Below are 20799 nucleotides of genomic sequence, written 5' to 3' on the forward strand. Positions count from 1 at the left end.
GGTGGTAGGTTTTAATCAAATCGTTTTATACTCAATTTAAATCAGTATTATTTTACTCTAGGGGACATTTTTCAATAGGTCCGTGTCATGGAATATTTCAATTTCGACTATAGTATATGATTAAATAAATATTTCATATTGATTGATTTTTTTTTTTTCGAATATAGTTTACGTACGATCCATAACATTTTGTTTTATTTATGTGTTCTGTTTGGCTGATACATTCCGAGTTTCCATTAGATTTAAGTTTGTTATACGTGCAAAACATGATAACCTACCGTGTGCAGCAGAAAATAGGTAGACAAAATATTATATAAAATCTGAAAAATGGGATTTATTCAATCAAGTTCTCTAAAAAAAAAAATTAAAATTTGATAGTTATAATTAGTATAAACTTTTTCAAAATCCCCATTAAATGGACTAAAGATTTGTAAGGTTAAAATGATTACAATTTCCCCAGTTGGAGCGGACAAATCTATCAGCGGATTGAACCGTTTTTATTAAGACCTTGAATGGGAGGCTGATAAAAAGTAGTTTTCTTGCAAACGAAAAAATTGTCTTGTTATATTTACCATTCAACACAAAATAAATATAATGTAATTCAAAAAGGAAAATATTATTAAAAAATAATTGTCCTGATGGCACATCAAAAATAAGAAGGATATTTGTACTGCACTATGAACAGTAAAATCGCTGGAGATTTGAAGTGTTTGATCTGTTAGATCTGCTTGATATGCTTGAACCGCTTAATCTGCTCTGCCCGATACGCTCTCTCCATTCGAATCCTAAGTTTGACATACAGTATGTGCAGGTTTATTACTTTTTGTGCTAATTAACTTTACCCATTTATCATTTGGTATAAATGTACTAATATTCCAAAAGATTTATAGTTATTGTATACGTAATTACATATAACAATTAAGTAGTACAATAACAAAAGTGTAGATTGAGTTCGGGTGAATATTACGGCTGATGAATTTGGCAGTGTTAGAGAAACATGTCTGTTGAGTCGTTTTCGTTGTCGGGCGGAAATGACCCCAAAGGTTTTGATGTGTCTCAAAGACGTCTTGTTTCAGTGTTTCAATTATTTTTTGTTGGTCACTTATTTCTACACGTGTGTTTATGTTTTTACGCATGTGTCTTTTATGCATACGTACTCGTTCTTCTGATGAGTTTCATTCAAACTCAAACTCCGAGTGAGAGATGTAACAACATTTATATCTATAATAGTGTAAATTGAGATTCACGTTTTGATTTAGCTCCTAACTATTATAGATTAATTAGGAATGCATAAAAAAAATTAGAGAGATGAAAAAAAAAAAAAAAAAAAAAAAAATTAGAGAGATGATTATATATTTTTCAAGAGAAGTTGATTCGAAACGTCACATGGCTAATCTGTGGTTTTGGAAAGGGACACAGTCGTCGTAGCTTTTTTAGCTTTGAATTCAAAACGCAATTAATATGTTCCTTCGTTTTGCATATTGCTCTCTCACTTTTTTTTTTTTTTCATTTACTTCTTTTCTCTAGTTTCTAGGTTTTGTCTCTACTATTTTTTTTTTCAAATTTTGTTTTTTTATGACATATCTTACTTTTTTATGGTAATTGCATATGCTGTAGATAGTTTTTAAATCATCGTAATAAGATAGGATTAAATATCAATAATGTAATAGAAGATAAAAAAAATTAATCAAAAATAAAATTTAAAAATACAATCAAACATGAACTTTGTGAGAGATGGGCTTCAATCATTTTCTATTCTGGGCCGAAAATAATCCGATTTGTTAAACTGCACATGGGCTCAAGTTGAATTGGCCTGTTCTTGTGGGCTGGGTGTTGCGTTTTCTGTTCTAAGTTTTTTTTTTTAAAAAGGCTTTTTTTTTTCTGTTTGGGCAGCTTCTTTCACGTTAGTGTTATACAGAGCCCATATAAAATGTTTTTGGAAACAAAAGAAGTTGGAATCTTCGTCTTTGAAAGTGTTCTTTGTGATCTTCTTTTGCTTTCACTAGTATACAATAAGAAAGCACCAGTTAGAAACGTATCAAGTGATAAAAACACCTTACAAACTCAAATTGCTTAATTTTCACAAACAATTCTTAGTTACATATCCTACACATATCGTAAGTTAGTTAAGAAAAAAAAAAACACTGGTAGTACCAAATGTTTTTAAGATGTTATTGTTTGTTGACATTTTTAGTTAGACTTTACATCATTGTTGATTCGTGGAGCCGAAACATTTCAGACTACTGGACCGGACTGTACAGTGAAAGACAAGTGTAATAAATTAAAGTTTCGTTTATTGGTTTCTTGGTTCCTTTGTATATATCAATCGGGACAAATTTACAAACTAAAAATAACTCACATGCATTCGTTTCCAAAAAGCTAGAATAGGAAAAAAACACAAATGAATTAATAATAACCAGAAAAAAGTAAGCTAATAATATTCATTACGCAAGCGAAAGAGACACAACACCAGTTTCAGTGGCAAGCTGGTCCTTGTATTAATTTCCACATTATCTTGTATTATTATATTTATTAGTATCATTGTATCAAGTTCTCTCAATAGAAAGAAGAAGAGATACTTTCTCAATTCTCTCTAATGGCTCTAATAACCTTACTTGAAGTCTCAGTTTCTTTCTTTTTTATCTCCTTCCTTTTCGGGTATTTCTTGATTAGCAAGAAACCTCATCCTTCGTTTCTCACAAACTGGCCATTACTCGGCATGCTTCCAGGTTTACTCGTGGAGATCCCTCGTGTTTACGACTATGTAACTGAGCTTCTCGAGGCCTCAAACTTAACTTATCCTTTGAAAGGTCCATGTTTCGGGGGACTAGACATGTTGGTCACCATTGATCCTGCCAATATCCATTACATCATGAGCTCAAACTTCGAGAATTACCCGAAAGGATCCGAGTTCAAGAAGATATTCGATGTTTTGGGAGACGGAATTTTCAACGCGGATTCGGAGCTATGGAAAGATCTGAGGAAATCGACTCAAAGCATGATGAGTCATCATGATTTTCAAAGGTTTACGCTAAGAACAAGCATGAGTAAGCTAGAGAAAGGGCTTGTCCCACTTCTTGATTACGTTGCTGAGAAGAAACTAGTCATTGACTTACAAGATGTGTTTCAAAGATTTACTTTCGACACTTCGTTTGTTTTAGCTACCGGGGTTGATCCAGGTTGTCTCTCCATCGATTTGCCGGATATCGAGTTTGCTAGAGCTTTAAACGAAGCAGAGGAAGCAATATTCTTCAGACATGTCAAGCCGGAGATGGTTTGGAAGATGCAAAGATGGATTGGGATTGGAGATGAGTTGAAGATGAAAAAAGCTCACTCCACTTTCGACAGAGTTTGCTCTAAGTGCATAGCTTCTAAGAGAGATGAAATAACCCGAGGGGTTATTAACATCGACTCTTCTTCTAAAGATTTGTTGATGTCTTACATCAATGTGGATACGACAAAGTACAAGTTGTTGAATCCTAGTGATGAAAAGTTCCTTAGAGACATGATTTTAAGCTTCATGTTAGCTGGTAGAGACACTACTGGATCTGCTCTCACTTGGTTCTTCTGGCTACTCTCCAAGAACCCAAAAGCCATAATCAAGATTCGTCAAGAAATCAACACAAAACTTACTCCAAGAACCAATGGTTCTAAATTTGATTCATTCAACCCCCAAGAGTTAAACAAGTTGGTGTATTTACATGGCGCGTTGTATGAATCCCTCAGGCTATATCCCCCGGTTCCATTTCAGCACAAGTCTCCAACTAAACCAGACGTTCTTCCGAGCGGACACAAGGTTGATGCGAGTTCAAAGATTGTGTTCTGTCTTTACTCATTAGGGAGAATGAAATCAGTTTGGGGAGAAGATGCATCAGAGTTTAAACCGGAGAGATGGGTATCCGAGAGTGGAAGGTTGATCCATGTGCCTTCTTTTAAGTTCTTATCATTCAATGCCGGTCCAAGGACTTGTTTGGGGAAAGAAGTGGCTATGACACAGATGAAGACAGTGGCTGTAAAAATCATACAAAACTATGAGATAAAGGTTGTTGAAGGACACAAAGTCGAGCCAGTGCCATCTATTATTCTTCACATGAAGCATGGTCTTAAAGTTACAGTCACTAAGAGATGTAATTTGGTCTGAATAATTTTGCATTACTTGTGGACTCTATGGTATGGAAATAAGTAATAAAAGTTTGCTAAGAGCTTGTCCTGGGATTGGCCTAGCGAATCGGTTAGCTACTGTCCATAACATTCTTGATGATTTTGCTTAAGTTCTTGAGTATGTACTCGAGAGTTTGTTTAGAATTGCTATGTAGTTCTAGTTTTTCTAAATAAAACTTAAAATAGATTAAATAAATATTCAACATTAAAATGATTTGTTATCACACAGAGTCATTGAACAAATCATACAAAGCAATCTGAACAAAAAAGATTATCCTGTCCAAAAAAAAAAAAAATCAAACAGACAAACATATAATACAAATGTTTAAATTTTAATATCTCAAATGTTTTTTTTCTGCGACTAGGTCAGTTTCAGAGAACCATAGGTAAAAAAGTTTAGAGAATGATTGTTTCATGGGACAAAAGAAGAAGACTTGAAAAGTCAACTATGGTCTTCTTCTTCTCTCTTTTATGTCACACCAATGATTTCAATTCTCTATCTCTCCTTCAATCTCATCTTCTTCATCAACCCTCTTCACATAGACCACACATGTTTCTTCATCCATTGACCTCAAATACTTGACTTTTCTTTCTCGCTCTTTCTCTCCATCGGAGCTATGGAGAATCTCTGTTTTGGAGAGACTGTTTCTCTCTTTGTAACTGTTATGGTTATTGTTCTTCTTCCTCGTCTCACTCTCTCTCAAACTGCAGCGTATACTCGACCCGCGAAGTTTTATGTTAACTGTGGGTCGGATTCTAATGCTGATCATGGTAAAGTAACCTTCGTTGGAGATATGAACTCTAGTAATAATTCTGTTACCTTGAGCGGTAAAGGAAGTGAAGTCATCAACGATCAATCATCTGGTGAGCCCGTAATCTACCGGACGGTTAGGATATTCAGACGCCCTTCTACTTACAAGTTCCAACTCGATTCTGTTGGTCTACATGTTGTGCGTCTCCATTTCTCTGCTGTGTTTTCTAGGGAAGATCTTTTAAATGCTCGTTTCAGTGTCTCTGTTACTTCTGGTTCTAATCATCACTTGAAAAGTTTCTCACTTCAGAATTTTACTGAGACCCCACGAGTTGAAGAGTTTCTCCTGATGATCAACTCGCCAGAATTGGAAATCCAATTTGTGCCGGATAGTTCCTCTTTAGCTCTCGTCAACGCCATTGAAGTTTTCGCTATTCCTGATGATCTTGAAATTACAAACGATCTCGACAAGAATCTGCATATACTTTACAGATTAAACGTAGGCGGCATGAAAATCACACCGGCAAATGATACCTTGGGAAGGACTTGGTTGCCTGACTATGACTTTCTCTTCAAAAAAGATTCTGCGAGGAACATTTCATCAATACAAAAGCCTAATTATGTGTCAGGGTCTCGGTCAGCGACTGAATTTACTGCTCCTGATTTCGTCTACCAGACAGCTCAGGCACTAGACCATAGCTCGAGTCGGGGAGCGGAGGGGATGTTAATGAACGTTACGTGGTCATTTAAGGTCAAAAGTGATCATAGACACTTCATCAGGATTCACTTCTGTGATATTGTGAAGGATTCACAAAACTCTGATTTCTATCTCTATGTAAACGGGTATCCGCGAGTAGATATAAAGCCTTCAGAGTATGGTGGGCCAGTGACTCCATTTTATAAAGATGTCGTGACTGTCTCTGATGGTTTTGGACACTTGAATATAAGTATAGGTAATAAGGAATCCAACAAGGATATTGTTTTTCTGAATGGTCTGGAGGTAATGGAGTTTTTGAGTAAATCTGATTCTGATCCTTCAGATGGAAACCGTTCTCACATTTACATCATCGCTGGTTGTGTTGCTGCCGCTATATTGGCTCTGGTCTTTACTTTGTTGTTTATAGTATTCTTGAAGCGAAGGAGACCGAAGAAGACAAAACCAGACGTTGAGGCCACTGTGTGGTCTCCATTACCATTAAACAGAGGTGGAAGCTCAGACAACAGACCAATCTCTCCATACAACAACTCACCATTACGCAACTTACACTTAGGCTTGACGATTCCCTTCAAAGACATTCTAAGAGCTACAAACAACTTCGACGAGCAGTTAATGATCGGGAAAGGCGGGTTTGGAGATGTCTACAAAGCTATTCTTCCCGACGGAACCAAAGCCGCAATCAAAAGAGGCAAGACCGGTTCAGGGCAAGGAATCCTAGAGTTCCAAACAGAGATTCAAGTCCTCTCAAGAATCCGCCACAAACATCTCGTAGCTCTAACGGGATACTGCGAAGAGAACGGCGAAATGATCCTCGTCTACGAGTTTATGGAGAAAGGTACGCTTAAAGAGCATCTATACGACTCTGACTTGCCTCCATTGACATGGAAACAAAGACTAGAAATCTGCATTGGAGCAGCTAGAGGATTGCATTACCTACACAGCAGTGGAACAGAAGGAGCAATCATACACAGAGACGTCAAATCCACAAACATACTACTAGACGAGAACACAACAGCTAAAGTCGCCGACTTTGGACTCTCCAAACTCACAATTCGTAATCAAGATCAAACCCATATGAGCACAAACATCAAAGGAACATTTGGTTACCTCGATCCAGAGTACCTCTCAACACACAACTTAACCGAGAAATCAGATGTTTACGCCTTCGGTGTCGTCCTCCTCGAGGTCCTATGCGCGAGACCAGCTCTGAATCCTTACCTCCCACACGAAGAAGTGAATCTCGCGGAGTGGGCGTTGTACTGCAAATCAAACGGAGTAATCGATGAGATCGTGGATCCGAATCTGATAGGTCAAATCGAGATGAACTCTCTGCTGAAATTCATGGAAATAGCGGAGAAATGTTTGAGAGAGTATGGAGATCAGAGACCGAGTATGGCGGATGTGATTTGGGATCTGGAGTATGTTCTTCAGCTTCAGACGATGACGATTCGTAGAGAGGCTCATGATGAAGAAGATAGTACGGCGATTGATTCAGGTGTGATCCCGAGGTTGATGGTGAGTGATTCGTTTAGTATGAACTCGTTTGTGGTGAAGGATGATGAATCGAGTCACAGATTTGGGAATACGGATTCGTCGGAGACTCGAGTTTTCTCACAGTTGAAGATCTCTGAAGCGAGATGATGTAATCATTTTTTATATCGTGTGTGAAAAATTTAAATTTGTTAGAAATGTGATGTCATTTTTATATCGTTTAATTAACTATTTTACTTTTAGCAATTTTCAGTTAAACATTATAACTTATGATAACTCAAAAATTATTAAATCGATGGTAAAATTGAAAGAAAAAAGAAGAAAAAAAAAAGTAGACTGAAAAAAATATGGAAAACTTGACAATTTTAAGAATCATTCAAAAATTATCCTTTGACAATTTTGGAAAAAACTTTCGGAGGAAAAAGAATATTGTTAAAGACCGTATAAAATATAGTATCTAAATATATGTCATTAATTATTTTCTAATAAATTTTTTAACATTAACATTAGGCGTTAAAAAAAAAAAAACCATATTAAGTAGTGCAAATGGTAGAGCAACAAAGCACATAGTAGAAAAATGTAGACCAAGTGTGTATGTTAGAGAATTTCAATCTCGTGCTATTGGCAAAGCAATTAGAGTACTTCTAAACATGGGTGTTTATTATTAACTATGTATACAAATATTATTATTTAATTTGATGAGTTGTTTATTTAGCGAAGAATTTTTCAAAATTTGATGACAAAAAAATTTTTTCAAAAATTTCTTAAATCTCTTGTTTAAGCAACTTTGAATATATGTTTTACCTATTTAAGCAACTCACATAATTTTGTATTAATAATTTTGTTCTCTCTAAAATAAGCAACTTGAGTTAACAACCACCAATAGAGGTGGTTTTCTTAGAACGCCTATTTACCACGAGCTTTGCTTTGTGGTATATTTCTTGACATTTTAAATTCTCTAGTCATCTATAAATCCAAATATAAAACATGTTCTTGTATGGTTAGCTGAGTATGTTGGCAAAAAAAAAAGAGTGCTTACCATTGGTCATCAATATTTCTCAAATTTTGTTATGAATTGCTTAAGTTAACAAAAAGCAAATTTTATTATAAAAATTTTGGTAAGCATTGGAAGTGCTTACCATTGGAGAGGTGCTCTAAGTGTTTACTTTGGAGACGATTTTGGTCACGTCACATTACGATCGAAAAACTTGAAAAATCCAAAAAATTTGAACCCGCTAAATATGCAAGCAAGTACAAAACGTTTCTGCTAGGCTAGTCATAGCTCTCATCGTTTTATCCGTCAGATTCTCAATTTCTAATCTCTCAAAAAATTTGTTTTGTGTTGCTTCCACAACTTAGCTGAATTCATGTGGCTTTGCTACACGTGTTTGTTTGCATGAGACGTGAACATATCTTTAGTGACGGGTGGGGAAAGTTCTATGAAAAACATATTTTTATTTTTGCATGATCTTTGCTTTCTCGCTTACGTTATAAACTAAGCTACAACTTTTAAACTCCTTCAGTTTTCATTTCCACACAAACAAATTCGTAGATCTAAACAATGGAAACACATTACCTACTTTTATCTCTTGCCTTCTTCGTTTTCATTACTTTTAAGCTTTGGTTTAGTAAACAACATAGCAAGTTTAACCTACCACCAAGTCCGGGTAGGCTAATGCCATTGATAGGACACCTACACCTCCTGAAGATGCCTCTTCACCGCACCTTCCTCTCTTTCTCTCAATCCTTAGGTGACGCCCCAATCTTCTGCCTCCGCCTCGGAAACCGTCTCACGGTTGTCGTCTCTTCCTACGACGTCGCTGAAGAATGTTTTACTAAAAACGACATTGTTTTGGCCAATAGGCCAGACTTAATTCTCGGTAAACATATTGAGTACAACTCCACCACTATGACTAGTGCGCCTTATGGTGACCACTGGAGAAACCTGCGCCGCATCGCGACCTTGGAGATTTTCGCGTCGCATAAGCTTAACGGTTTCTTATCTGTCCGTAAAGATGAGATCCGACACTTGTTACTACGTCTCTCCAAAAACTCGCAACATGTATGTGACCTTCTACATATATTTAACATTATTATAACCTATTTATTTGTAGTATTGCCACTTTATCACTGCATGCATGGGTCTAAACCTGGCAATGTGCGTGCATGTGATCAAATTTGAGAGTTGATCATTTTTTTTATGCATGTGAATATGATTAGGGGTTTGCGAAGGCGGATGAGACATTTGCTATTTGAGTTGACTATAAATAACGTGTTTAGAATGGTAGCCGGGAAACGATTTTATGGTGAGGGCACTGAGCAAGACGACGTTGCGAAGGAAGTGAGAAAGCTTATGGATGAGACTGTGTCCGTAGCTGGAGCCGGGAATGCAGCTGATTACTTACCAATCTTGCGTTGGATCACAAATTTTGAGAAACGCATCAAGAGGTTAGCGACTCGGCTCGATAAGTTCTTGCAGAGTCTAGTGGATGAGAAACGTGCGGTTAAAGAAGAGGGTAACACAATGATTGATCACTTGCTTTCTCTCCAAGAAACTCAGCCTGATTATTATACAGACGTCACTCTTAAAGGAATCATAGTTGTAAGTATTGACTAAGCCTAATATTATATAATCAAGCTTTATAGTGTGGCTGAGAATGAATTTGAATGTTACAGGTTATGATAATTGCTGGATCTGAGACTATAGCATGGACTTTAGAATGGGCGATGATGAATTTGTTGAACCATCCAGAAGTATTAAAGAAAGCTAGGACCGAAATCGATTCGAAAATCGGTTTCGACCGGTTAATAGATGAATCGGATACTACAAATCTCCCTTATCTCCAACGTATCGTGTTGGAGACTCTACGTCTTCACCCGGCAGCTCCAACAAATGTTCCACATATGACCTCAGATGATTGCAAGTTGGGAGGATACGTTTGTTCGGATTCTTTTCTTTTTCGAATGAGGCTAGTGGAGACAAATTCCTTCCGACGTTCCACGTGGTACGATGTTATTGGTGAACATATGGGCCATACATAGAGACCCGTCTATATGGGAAGATCCAGATATGTTCAAGCCAGAGAGGTTTGAAAATGAAAAGCAAAAGCAAAAGTTGTTGTCGTTTGGGATTGGAAGACGATCTTGTCCCGGGAATGGCCTAGCTCATCGGCTAGTGAGCTTGGCTCTTGGATCGATGGTTCAGTGTTTCGAATGGCAGAGAATTGGGGATGAATATGTTGACATTAGAGAAGAAGAAGTCGTGGCCTTGATGCGTCCAGCGACACCGTTGCTAGCTATGTGTAAAGCTCGTCCCTTTGTCCATAAGATTCTTGATGCTTAAGTGTAACTTGCCTTTATTTGTCCTTTGGGAAAATTAAAAACGAGACAAGACTGTCGTGTACTTTAAAGTTTCATATGTACTCTTACATGTGTTAACACATGGTTTTTAAGGATAAGTTCTTTCTTTGGAACACAATTCTCATTTTTTGGTGTCAAATCACAATACTCGAGTTTTAGATTGCCGACATTGTTTTCGTCGACTGGTTAACATGGCATCAGAACCAACGAAATCAAATAAACCAGAGTCAGTAAACATAGTTAGCGAGATCTGGTGTTTGTAGTGATGGTGCATGGTTGGTGACAGTGGGTGGTTTGGTGTTAAAGACAGTGATGATGGGTCATTTACTTAACAAATAACAACAGAGAAGAAAAAATAGTTAAGTTATTCAAGTCATTTTGCATGTCTCTCCATTGGTACAATATTGGAAGGTCATTTATGTACTATAATTTAATTTTTATTTCAAGGTTATTTTGTGTATCTATTCTAATTATTTATGTTGATTTGTATACTACACGTGTTTGGTTGCATGAGACGTGAACATATCTTTAGTGACTGATGGGATAAATTCCATGACAATACCAAACTTTTAACGTCTTTTTTGCATGCTCTTGTTTACGTTATAAATTTAAGCTATAAACTTAAACTTTTAACTTTAGTGTTCATTTCAACACAAAACAAAATTCGTAGTTATATCCGTTACTCTATCTCTGGCTATATTGATTTATTATTAATGTTGATATATTACACTTGTTTGGTTGCATGAGACGTGAACATATCTTTAGTGACGGATGGGATAAATTCCATGAAAATGCCAAAATTTGAACGTCTTTTTTGCATGATCTTGTTTACGTTATAAACTTTAGCTATAGCTTTTTGAACTTTAGTGTTCATTTCAACACAAAACAAATTCGTAGTTAGATCCGTTACTCTATAGCTGGCTATGTTTATAATTTCCATGCATGTGACAGTACCAAAATTGTAACGTCTTTTTTTTTTTTTGCATGCTCTCTCTTATATTATAAACTAAGCTATATATATAACTTTTTTTTTAACTTTAGTGTTTATTTCAACACAAACAAATTCGTAGTTAGATCATTTACTCAATATATAGTTAGCTATATAATTTATTATTAATGTTGATATCTTACACTTGTTTGGTTGCATGAGACGAGAACATATCTTTAGTGACGGATGGGATAAATTCCATGAGTCATGCTTTAATCATGGACCATGATAATATCTTGAATCATGGATGGATGGACCATGACAATACCAAAACTGTAACGTCTTTTTTATGCATGTTCTTGCTTACGTTATAAATTAAGCTGTAACTTTTAACTCCAGGATTCATTTCACACATATTCGTCATGGAAACTCATTTCCTAGTTTTGTCTCTCGCCTTCTTCGTTTTCATTGCTCTTAAACTTTTGTATGGTAAACGAAAGAGCAAATTTAACCTACCACCAAGTCCGGCTAGGCCACTACCGTTCATTGGGCACCTTCACCTCCTAAAAATGCCGCTTCACCGCACACTCCTCTCTCTCTCTCAGTCCCTAGGTGACGCCCCAATCTTCTCCCTCCGCCCCGGAAACCGTCTCATGGTTATCGTCTCTTCCTACGCCATCGCTGAAGAATGCTTTACAAAAAACGACATTGTTTTGGCCAATAGGCCAGAGTTTATTGTAAGGAAACATATTGAGTACAACTCCACCACTATGACTAGTGCGCCTTATGGTGACCACTGGCGAAACCTGCGCCGCATCTGCACCCTTGAGATCTTCTCGTCACATAAGCTCAACGGCTTCTTATCTGTCCGTCACGATGAGACCCGACACTTGTTACTACGCCTCTCCAAAAACTCCCAACATGTATGTCAGCTTCTACATATATATCTTAACATTATATATATCCAAATAAGCTAGTAACCTAGGGATTTGTAGTATTGTCCACTCTATCATGACATGGGTACGTAGTAGTATGAAAATGAAAATCTGAGAGTTGACCATTTGTTTATGTGACTATAATCAGGGATTTGCAAAGGTGGAGATGAGAAATTTGCTTTTTGAGTTGACTATAAATAACATTTTTAGAATGATAGCCGGGAAACGATTTTATGGTGAGGGCACTGAGCAAGACGAGGTTGCTTCGCAAGTGAGAGACCTACTAGACGAGATTATGGCTAGTGCTGGCGCCGGGAATGCAGCTGATTACTTACCAATCTTGGGATGGATCACAAATTTTGAGAAACGCATCAAGAAGTTAGCGAGTCGGCTTGATAAGTTCTTACAGAGTCTTGTGGATGAGAAACGTGCTGATAAAGAAAAGGGTAACACTATGATTGATCACTTGCTTTCTCTCCAAGAAACGCAACCTGATTATTACACAGACGTCATTATTAAAGGAATCATAGTTGTAAGTATTTAGTAACCCTAATAATATACTAATCAATCTTTATGGTGGTTGATGATAACATTTTGAACTTACAGGTTATGATATTCGCTGGATCTGAGACAATAGCATGGACTTTAGAATGGGCAATGTTGAATTTGTTGAACCATCAAGAAATATTGGAGAAAGCTAGGACCGAAATCGATACGAAAGTCGGTTTTGACCGGTTAATAGATGAATCGGATACTACAAATCTCCCTTACCTACAACGGATTGTGTTGGAGACCTTACGGCTTTACCCGGTAGCTCCAACACTTGATCCACATATGACCTCAGAGGATTGCATGTTGGCTGGATACGACGTTCCGCGCGGTACGATGTTATTGGTGAACATATGGGCCATGCATAGAGACCCGTCCATATGGGAAGATCCAGAAATGTTCAAGCCAGAGAGGTTTGAAGATGAAAAAGAAAAGCAAAAGTTGTTGGCGTTTGGGGTTGGACGACGAGCTTGTCCAGGGATTGGCCTAGCGAATCGGCTAGTGACCTTGGCTCTTGGATCGATGGTTCAGTGTTTTGAGTGGGAGAGAGTTGGAGAAGAATATGTTGAGAGTAGAGAAGAACCCATGACCTTGATGCGTCCGGAGACACCGTTACTAGCCATGTGTAAAGCTCGCCCCATTGTACACAAGGTTGTAGTTGGTTAGGGCATTTTAGTGAATGAATTATCTTATGATGTATGATAAGTTAATTCACATGTTAATCATCAAAAATCAAAATCGTCGCTTTTATTAATAAAAGATGAAACAAATTCTCCCAAAACGTCAGTCTTAATTCTTGTCCAACATTATTTTATTAAACTGTTTCTTAAGATGATGCAACTCATGATACTATAATCTACATTACTCTATATTGCTAAAACTAATAATTACCCTTACGTACTCATGATGACGACATTTCGGTCTACAGGTACAGGTTCGATCGAGATCAATTTCATACAAAAAACTGTGTCTCGACTCTCGAATGGAACGACACGATAAACACCAAATCAATCAGGGAGAAAACGAAAACAAATGATGCATTACTTGACCGTACAATTTTTAGTTATAAGTTAAGGGTTTAAAAATTTTTTGATCACACAAAAATATAATCTAAGAATGTGCGTCAATCAAATAACATTATAACAAAAATTGAACAAATCATGAAAAAAATACGAATTCACAACAGAAATATCGTGTCATGTTTACGTGATAAATATAATAATTTTTATTTTGTTTTTTTTCAAACACTTGATTCATTCATTCATAAAGCCAAGTACAAAGAGAAGGATTCAAAGATTCATAACAAGAAGAGACATTCCCCAATGCCAAACAAAGATAGATAAAAAGGATCGACAAGGAATCCAAGAGAGCGTGATAAATATAATTTAAGTTAACTTTTTATTGTTTTACATAAATTTTGTTTTCAATAACAGAGAGTTTGAAAAGACATATTAAAATCATTAATTGAATAACAAGTGATTTTAAAAATATTTTAAAATCTTCTAAAATGTCAAATTCAATACACCCCCTAAAATTGCAATAATTAGTTAACGAGGCTAACATGCTAACTTAATATAACTTAAGAGTTTCATGCTAACTTAAATTTGCAATAATTAGTACCACATACATTTCATATACTATAGATATAAAAATTTACTAAATATAATATACGTTTTCAGTATATAAAAATATCACAAATCATTTATTTACCAAACATAGTTTTATTTGTTAATTTATATATAGGCAAAAATTAATATATATGTACAAAAAATTTATATGTATACGTACAACAATCAAACCATATCACCCAATTAATCTGTAAATAATTCACAGTATAATATTAATTTATACTTTTGTTATAACTTTAATACTTGTGTTGTAAAAGAAAAAATACAGCCTCGGGAAAAAAAAACGAAAATATGAACAAACAAAGAATCAAGTGATAAAAGAAATTTGAAGATTCAATTAAATATTTTAATTTTGTTTGGTACTAAATGTTATAAAAGTGCTTTTAAAGCTGTAACAAAAATTGGTGACAAAAATAAGGTGTATTTCAATTTTTTTTTGAAAAATGGTTCTCTTTCTTTTTACATTGTTCCCTTTGAATTTACAGTGGTTCACATGAACCATTGTTGCCACGTTCCTTATGTGTTCTTATAGCTTATGAGAATGTTAGACAAATGTTTCATCAGATGCCATATGGAAGAACTCATGCACATGCAATAAAATGCAATTCTATTAAGAGGATGCAAACAAAGCTATCAAGTAAGACCAAGCCAATACATGGTGATCATCATTACAAATAGACATATCGTTAAAAGCTGCATATCTTCCATATATATGACACTTGTCTTTTAATCTCTTATAAGCTTAGCCATATATAAGATACCATGTTGGCTTTGTTTCTCACGCCCAATACCTCCAAGAATTGATTGGTGCCGTTAATTTAGTTGCAACCCAAACATTATCAGTTACCAAGTAGAGAAATTACTCATTGGTTAGCTAGGCTAAGGATATGTGATGATAAGTAGATAGGTAGAGATAGATATCAACATAGACCATTTTTGCTCCCCATGCATACATGTGGCGATTAAATACTTATTTAAGTCGATAAAAACTAAATACTTAGTTTTTGTGCCCTTGATTAATTTACTTTTAAGAAAATCATATAAACATTGACAAGTTACTCATCAGCGTCACACTAATGTGATCACAATTTATATATAATTATACAACGATCTAAACAATTTGACAGAGATAATTAACTAATTCGGAGCAAACTCTCTCGCTTTCCACATACATCATTTGCTCGTAAGCCTACAAGGCAGCTTTGTTTGAAGACTACGGAGTTACTAGAGTATGACGTTCAGGAAAGTAAACGTACGTTTAAGAAGTTGCCACCTTCTGAATGGGGTGATCATTTCCTTCGTCTTCCCATCAATGTCTCAGTGAGTTCGTTACACATACATATATATATATATATATATATATACGTTTGTTGCATGAGATATTAATAAGCTGGATTCTTATAGGAGATGGATGCGGTTACAAGAGAGATGAACGCAATAAAGCCAACAGCAAGGAAGATGCTCATGTATTCACAAGACGTGGAAGAGACAAAGAAGAGAATTCTTACAATCTACTTGCTGGTCGCACTTGGTCTCGCATACCACTTCGAGGATGAGATAGATGATAATTTGAAACACAGCTTCGAAAACATGGAGACCGTTATGGCCGGTGAAACTGACTTGTCCACAGTTTCGGTCATATTTTGGGTTTTCAGGACATATGGATATAACTTGTCTTCTGGTAAGGAGTATATCAAACTGATGTTCAATAATTATACTACTATGTCTCCTTTAATTAAATTATATGCAACATGGTCTATTTTGTAAACAGACGTGTTTAAGAGATTTAAAGGGGAGGATGGGAAGTTTAAAGAATGTCTTAAAGAAGATGCCAAAGGTCTACTAAATTTGTATGAAGCCACACAATTAGGTACGACCACTGACGATATTTTGGACGAAGCCATGATCTTCGCGTCGAGCCACTTGGAGCGTTTAGTAGGTGGAACGTGCCCGCCTCATATCTCAAGGGTTATACGTAATGCGCTTTACATGCCTCAGCACCACAATGCTGATATATTATTCGCAAGTGAATACATTAGGTTCTATAAACAAGAAGATGCTCACAACAAAGTCCTACTCGAGTTGGCTAAGCTCAATTTCAAGTTCCTTCAACTCCATTGGATTAACGAGCTGAAAACTCTAACCAAGTAGACTACTTACTGTATCAGTCACTTCTATACAATTTTTTCAAAGAATAATTTAATTACAAGCTGCCGCGCTAATACATGTTTTTGCAGATGGTGGAATGACCAAGATCTTGCATCTAAGCTCCCACCTTACTTTAGACACAGAGTAGTGGAGTGCCATTTATATGCAGTGATTATGTATTTCGAGCCACAATATTCACTAGGCAGAATCAAATTGGCTAAGTTATTGGTGCTCCTGACCGTTACGGATGACTCTTGTGATAGATATGGTTCTGTTCCTGAAGTTGCAAAGTTTCTTGACTGCATCGAAAGGTAATATGCTATACATATAATAGCAAGCTTAATAAATGTTTTAATCGATGAGAGAGCTCCAATGAAACGACGAAGAAGTAGAATAAATTATTACCAAAAGAGCCTATAGTTTAACTGGTAAAGATCTCTGACAAAAGCTTAGAAATCGCTGGTTCGGTAACTAACAAAATCTGTTATTTCTTACTAAGAACTTATGGAAGAATGTTTCGGTTTACTTAATTGTAAAATACAATAATCCTTCTGGTTTTACTTAAACTATTCAATAGACCAATGTCCAAAAGTATGTACGTGTATGCAGATGGGATCCAGATCTTGGGGAGAGTCTGCCAGATTATCTCAAAACCGTCTTCAAGTTTACTATGGACGTTTTTGAAGATTGTGAACGAGCGGGGAAGAGTGAAGAAGGACGAAGCTACAATGTGGAAGGTGCTTTAGCAGAGGTACATAATACATATATTTTCACATATTAATGCAGTTTACATTACAATTTACATTAATAGAATGATACTTAATAATGCAGTTCAAGATACTCCAGCGATCCCACCTTAACTATGTTGAGTGGGCAAAGACAGATAAGGTGCCAACATTTGAAGAGTATTTAGAGGTTGGGGGCGTGGGGGTCACAATGTATGCAACTATAGCATTGGGACTTCTCGGCTTGGGACCGAGTGCTACTAGGGAAGAAGGTTATGCTTGGCTAAAATCTAGACCAAAACTCGTTCATGATTTGGCATCAAAGGGTCGTATAATGAATGACAAGACTGGCTTCAAGGTACATAATTATACGAGTCACATTATTTCAAAATCTCTTCTTCTAACTAAGTAATTAAACATGAATGCTATGAATAGGATGACATGAGCCGAGGTTTTATCGCAAACGCTGTCAACTATTATATGAATGAATTCGGAGCTACTGAAGAGGAAACATATAAGGCGTTTCATAAAATGGTTAGAGACCTGGAGAAGTCGGTGAACACAGAGCTCTTGAAGACACATAGAAGAGTGCATCGTGAAGTCCTATCTCGAGCCATTAATTGTGGGAAAATGATTGATGTTACCTACAGATCCCACGACGGGTACACTCGTCCCAAAGGACAATTCACAGAGTTTGTCGAATCATTGTTTGTCGACTACATGGATGCGTCTTTGATGGTAAGTTAAGGGTTTTGGTTGAAACACTTGGTTCCACTCTAGCTCTTGTGATGTAGCATGTATCTCTTTCTACCTTATGAGTTTTATTGATCAACATGTAATATGCCAATAAACAGATCAATTTAAGCATAGTTTGTTTAAATATATTTGTTTGGCCCAAAAAAAAAACAAAAAAAAAACATACAAAAATGTTTCACTCCAATTTCCCCAAATTTCAACATTCAGCTTCCTTAACCTATAGAGTGTGAAAATAAGCAAAATCAATCCATATATGACATTTATATTTTCTATGTCCAACCTAAAATAAGCTATTGGAGTAATAAGGAGGAGAAGTAAGCTACTTCCACACAAAACTCGAAAAATATTAGATTTTATTAGTTTAATGTGTTATATAATGAATCAAAACAGTTTAAAGAAAAATAATAAAAATATGGAGTATTACAGTTTTAAATCTTGACAAAATCTTTTAAATATCTATATTATTTCCATTTTTTTTTTCATTGACTTTTTTAAAAAATATTGTATTAAATGCAATAATATTCTTCACTTTTGAATATAAGAATTTCTTTTATAACTGTGTTTCAAAAATACTAATGTGGTTTACATGTAAATTAAAATCTAAGTAACGATTGTGATGTCGTTGATGAACAAGTCCAGATTACAAGCTGAAGTTCCACCAGGTGCCAACGCCGATACTGCTCCGTGCTTCAGCTCCGCCGCTCTCCTCCTCATATCCACGGCGGCAGGACCTTCCGTCACAGCCTCAATGCATCTCTCAACCTCAGCAACCTTAAGCTCTCCGTCAACAACATCATCCCTCATCCTTACTCCAATACCAAACACATCCACAAGCAATCTCGCATCAAGCGGCTGATCTATCCAAGACGGGTACGCCACCACCGGGACACCAGTCACCACCGTCTCGACCGTCGAGTTCCATCCACAGTGCGTGACGAAGCAAGAGATCGCCTCGTGGCTCAGTATCTTCTCTTGATTACCCCATCCGATAACAACTCCTTGTCCTTCTTTCACCATCTCCTGCAAGACTTGGACGTTTTCGCCTTTCTCCTTCGGACGTATCACCCATAAAAATGGAACTCCTCTGTTTCTCAATGCCGTCGCTACGGTCTCGACTTGATTCTCTGACCATTTGAGTATGCTTCCAAAAGATATGTAAACCACTGAAGACCTAACTTGCTTGTCAAGCCACTCCATACAGTAATCATCAGATTTCCACAAATCTAGGTTTTTCCCAACTAGGGTTTTTTCCTCATCAGCTCCCAAGAGAAATGGAGAAACCAGAGGACCAATTGGGATGATAGGTTTCAAATCAAACATCGATTCGATTATATCCGATTCGAGTTCGTAAAATGAATTAGCCAAAACCCATTTCACATCTTTCAAGCAATCTACGAATTCCGCTATTAGCCTATTGAAAGGAGCACCATCAGAAGGTAACATCATGGTCGGGAGATCTCGAACCTCTAATAACGGTAAGGCTGGAAGCTTTACGGTTTGGTTCGGATCTTCGAGATCGGGGAAAGAGTCTGTCTTCATGTAATAACGGTAATAAACCGAGAAAACAGCACAAGCTTCGATCCATAGGATTGCACAAGGAATGTTATGAGCAGCTGCAACAGCTGGAACCCATGGAGTGAAAGGAACAGTGATAATGCAAGCAAACCTCTTTTTTTCGATGATTTCCGACAAATTCTTCGGTCCGAATTTTCTCAATGACTCTGCGAGAGGCTCGGGGTCTCTTGGATCGTCTTTAGGCAGACCGTCAGAGAAGAACACAAGGTCCACAAGGCTATGTGGTTCGTCGGTGGATGAGACCTGGCCACGGGCTTGTTCAGTGGTCGCGAGAGTAAAGTGTAGGTTGGCTCGTGCGAGATGTTTGGCGAATTTGAGCATTGGATTGAGGTGGCCTTGGAATGGTAACGCTACCATTAGAACATGAGTTTCTTGAACCTCAACACGTCCCATAATTATTTTAGATTTAGAGGTATTAGTTTTTGAGTTTCGCATGAAATTATGTGTTCTAATTTTTTTGTGGTATATATAATAATGGTTGTTCAACAAAAGATCTTACATTTATGATTAATTGTGATATTGGTAATACAATCTATCATTGTGATTTGCTGACTATTAATGTTGGTCCATATTGATTTTAAAATTAATGATTTTCTAAATTTCTTACAAAAATTGTTGACAAACATTCATAATCTTTACCAATTTCTATAATGGCAGTCAATTACAAATTTACCTTATTTATGAAAAATGTTTGATTATCTTTCAAAATTTTAAAATAGTGTATTTTCTCTTCCTATATGTATTTTTTAATATGACTTCCTTAGTAATTTCTCTTACTATATTTTTTTAATATTGACTTCCTTAGTAATTGACTTCCATACAAATTCCTTAATATTGACTTCCTTAGTAATTTCTCTTACTATATATTTTTTATGTAAAAAAATTTAAGAGATTTTGTTGTGATTAATACTATTTATTTTTCCTAATGAAATCCCTAATTAAAAAAATATGATTGAAAAGCTAAACTGGAATCTACAATACATTAATACAAAAGTATTATGATATATGATATCCTAAAACAATAAATTACATGACATGCACTCTTCTCCTTCGGGCTTTGTCACTCGGTGAGAT

At 36.2% G+C, this 20799-nt stretch overlaps 5 protein-coding genes and 1 pseudogene across 5 annotated transcripts; 5 read left to right on the forward strand and 1 right to left on the reverse strand.

Moving 5' to 3' along the window:
• Positions 1 to 2511: 2511 nt before the first annotated feature.
• Positions 2512 to 4357, forward strand: LOC17890525 (alkane hydroxylase MAH1). The gene has a single exon (XM_006293969.2). The coding sequence runs from the start codon at positions 2597 to 2599 to the stop codon at positions 4139 to 4141; it is 1545 nt and encodes a 514-aa protein (XP_006294031.1). The 5' UTR covers positions 2512 to 2596; the 3' UTR covers positions 4142 to 4357.
• Positions 4358 to 4407: 50 nt separating this feature from the next.
• On the forward strand, positions 4408 to 7381 carry LOC17887939 (probable receptor-like protein kinase At2g23200). The gene has a single exon (XM_006293621.2). The coding sequence runs from the start codon at positions 4779 to 4781 to the stop codon at positions 7269 to 7271; it is 2493 nt and encodes an 830-aa protein (XP_006293683.1). The 5' UTR covers positions 4408 to 4778; the 3' UTR covers positions 7272 to 7381.
• Positions 7382 to 8619: 1238 nt separating this feature from the next.
• Positions 8620 to 10605, forward strand: LOC17890099 (annotated as a pseudogene).
• Positions 10606 to 11816: 1211 nt separating this feature from the next.
• On the forward strand, positions 11817 to 13674 carry LOC17888475 (cytochrome P450 81D11). Its single transcript, XM_006295882.2, has 3 exons — positions 11817 to 12332; positions 12493 to 12876; positions 12951 to 13674. The coding sequence occupies exons 1-3, from the start codon at positions 11832 to 11834 to the stop codon at positions 13557 to 13559; spliced, it is 1494 nt and encodes a 497-aa protein (XP_006295944.1). The 5' UTR covers positions 11817 to 11831; the 3' UTR covers positions 13560 to 13674.
• Positions 13675 to 15283: 1609 nt separating this feature from the next.
• LOC17889156 (putative terpenoid synthase 5) lies at positions 15284 to 18272 on the forward strand. The gene is made up of 8 exons (XM_023783783.1): positions 15284 to 15294; positions 15670 to 15841; positions 15926 to 16202; positions 16293 to 16668; positions 16759 to 16980; positions 17279 to 17420; positions 17501 to 17752; positions 17830 to 18272. The coding sequence occupies exons 1-8, from the start codon at positions 15284 to 15286 to the stop codon at positions 18139 to 18141; spliced, it is 1764 nt and encodes a 587-aa protein (XP_023639551.1). The 3' UTR covers positions 18142 to 18272.
• A 384-nt stretch (positions 18273 to 18656) lies between these two features.
• On the reverse strand, positions 18657 to 20118 carry LOC17890342 (UDP-glycosyltransferase 84B2). Its single transcript, XM_006296242.2, has one exon. It carries the CDS (start codon positions 20116 to 20118, stop codon positions 18751 to 18753), a length of 1368 nt encoding a protein of 455 aa, XP_006296304.2. The 3' UTR covers positions 18657 to 18750.
• Positions 20119 to 20799: the final 681 nt, after the last annotated feature.

The sequence above is a fragment of the Capsella rubella genome, unplaced genomic scaffold, assembly GCF_000375325.1.
Source record: "Capsella rubella cultivar Monte Gargano unplaced genomic scaffold, Caprub1_0 scaffold_4, whole genome shotgun sequence".
Lineage (NCBI taxonomy): Eukaryota > Viridiplantae > Streptophyta > Magnoliopsida > Brassicales > Brassicaceae > Capsella > Capsella rubella.

What these genes read in the sequence shown, in the direction of transcription:
- LOC17890525 (XM_006293969.2), top strand. Translation starts at nt 2,597, where the DNA reads ATGGCTCTAATAACCTTACTTGAAGTCTCAGTTTCTTTCTTTTTTATC.
- LOC17887939 (XM_006293621.2), top strand. Translation starts at nt 4,779, where the DNA reads ATGGAGAATCTCTGTTTTGGAGAGACTGTTTCTCTCTTTGTAACTGTT.
- LOC17888475 (XM_006295882.2), top strand. Translation starts at nt 11,832, where the DNA reads ATGGAAACTCATTTCCTAGTTTTGTCTCTCGCCTTCTTCGTTTTCATT. An exon ending in TCTCCAAAAACTCCCAACAT is followed by an intron (nt 12,333 to 12,492) that starts GTATGTCAGCTT and finishes GACTATAATCAG; the next exon opens with GGATTTGCAAAGGTGGAGAT. An exon ending in TTATTAAAGGAATCATAGTT is followed by an intron (nt 12,877 to 12,950) that starts GTAAGTATTTAG and finishes TTGAACTTACAG; the next exon opens with GTTATGATATTCGCTGGATC.
- LOC17889156 (XM_023783783.1), top strand. An exon ending in GTCTTCCCATCAATGTCTCA is followed by an intron (nt 15,842 to 15,925) that starts GTGAGTTCGTTA and finishes GGATTCTTATAG; the next exon opens with GAGATGGATGCGGTTACAAG. An exon ending in ATGACAAGACTGGCTTCAAG is followed by an intron (nt 17,753 to 17,829) that starts GTACATAATTAT and finishes TGCTATGAATAG; the next exon opens with GATGACATGAGCCGAGGTTT.
- LOC17890342 (XM_006296242.2), bottom strand. Translation starts at nt 20,118, where the DNA reads ATGGGACGTGTTGAGGTTCAAGAAACTCATGTTCTAATGGTAGCGTTA.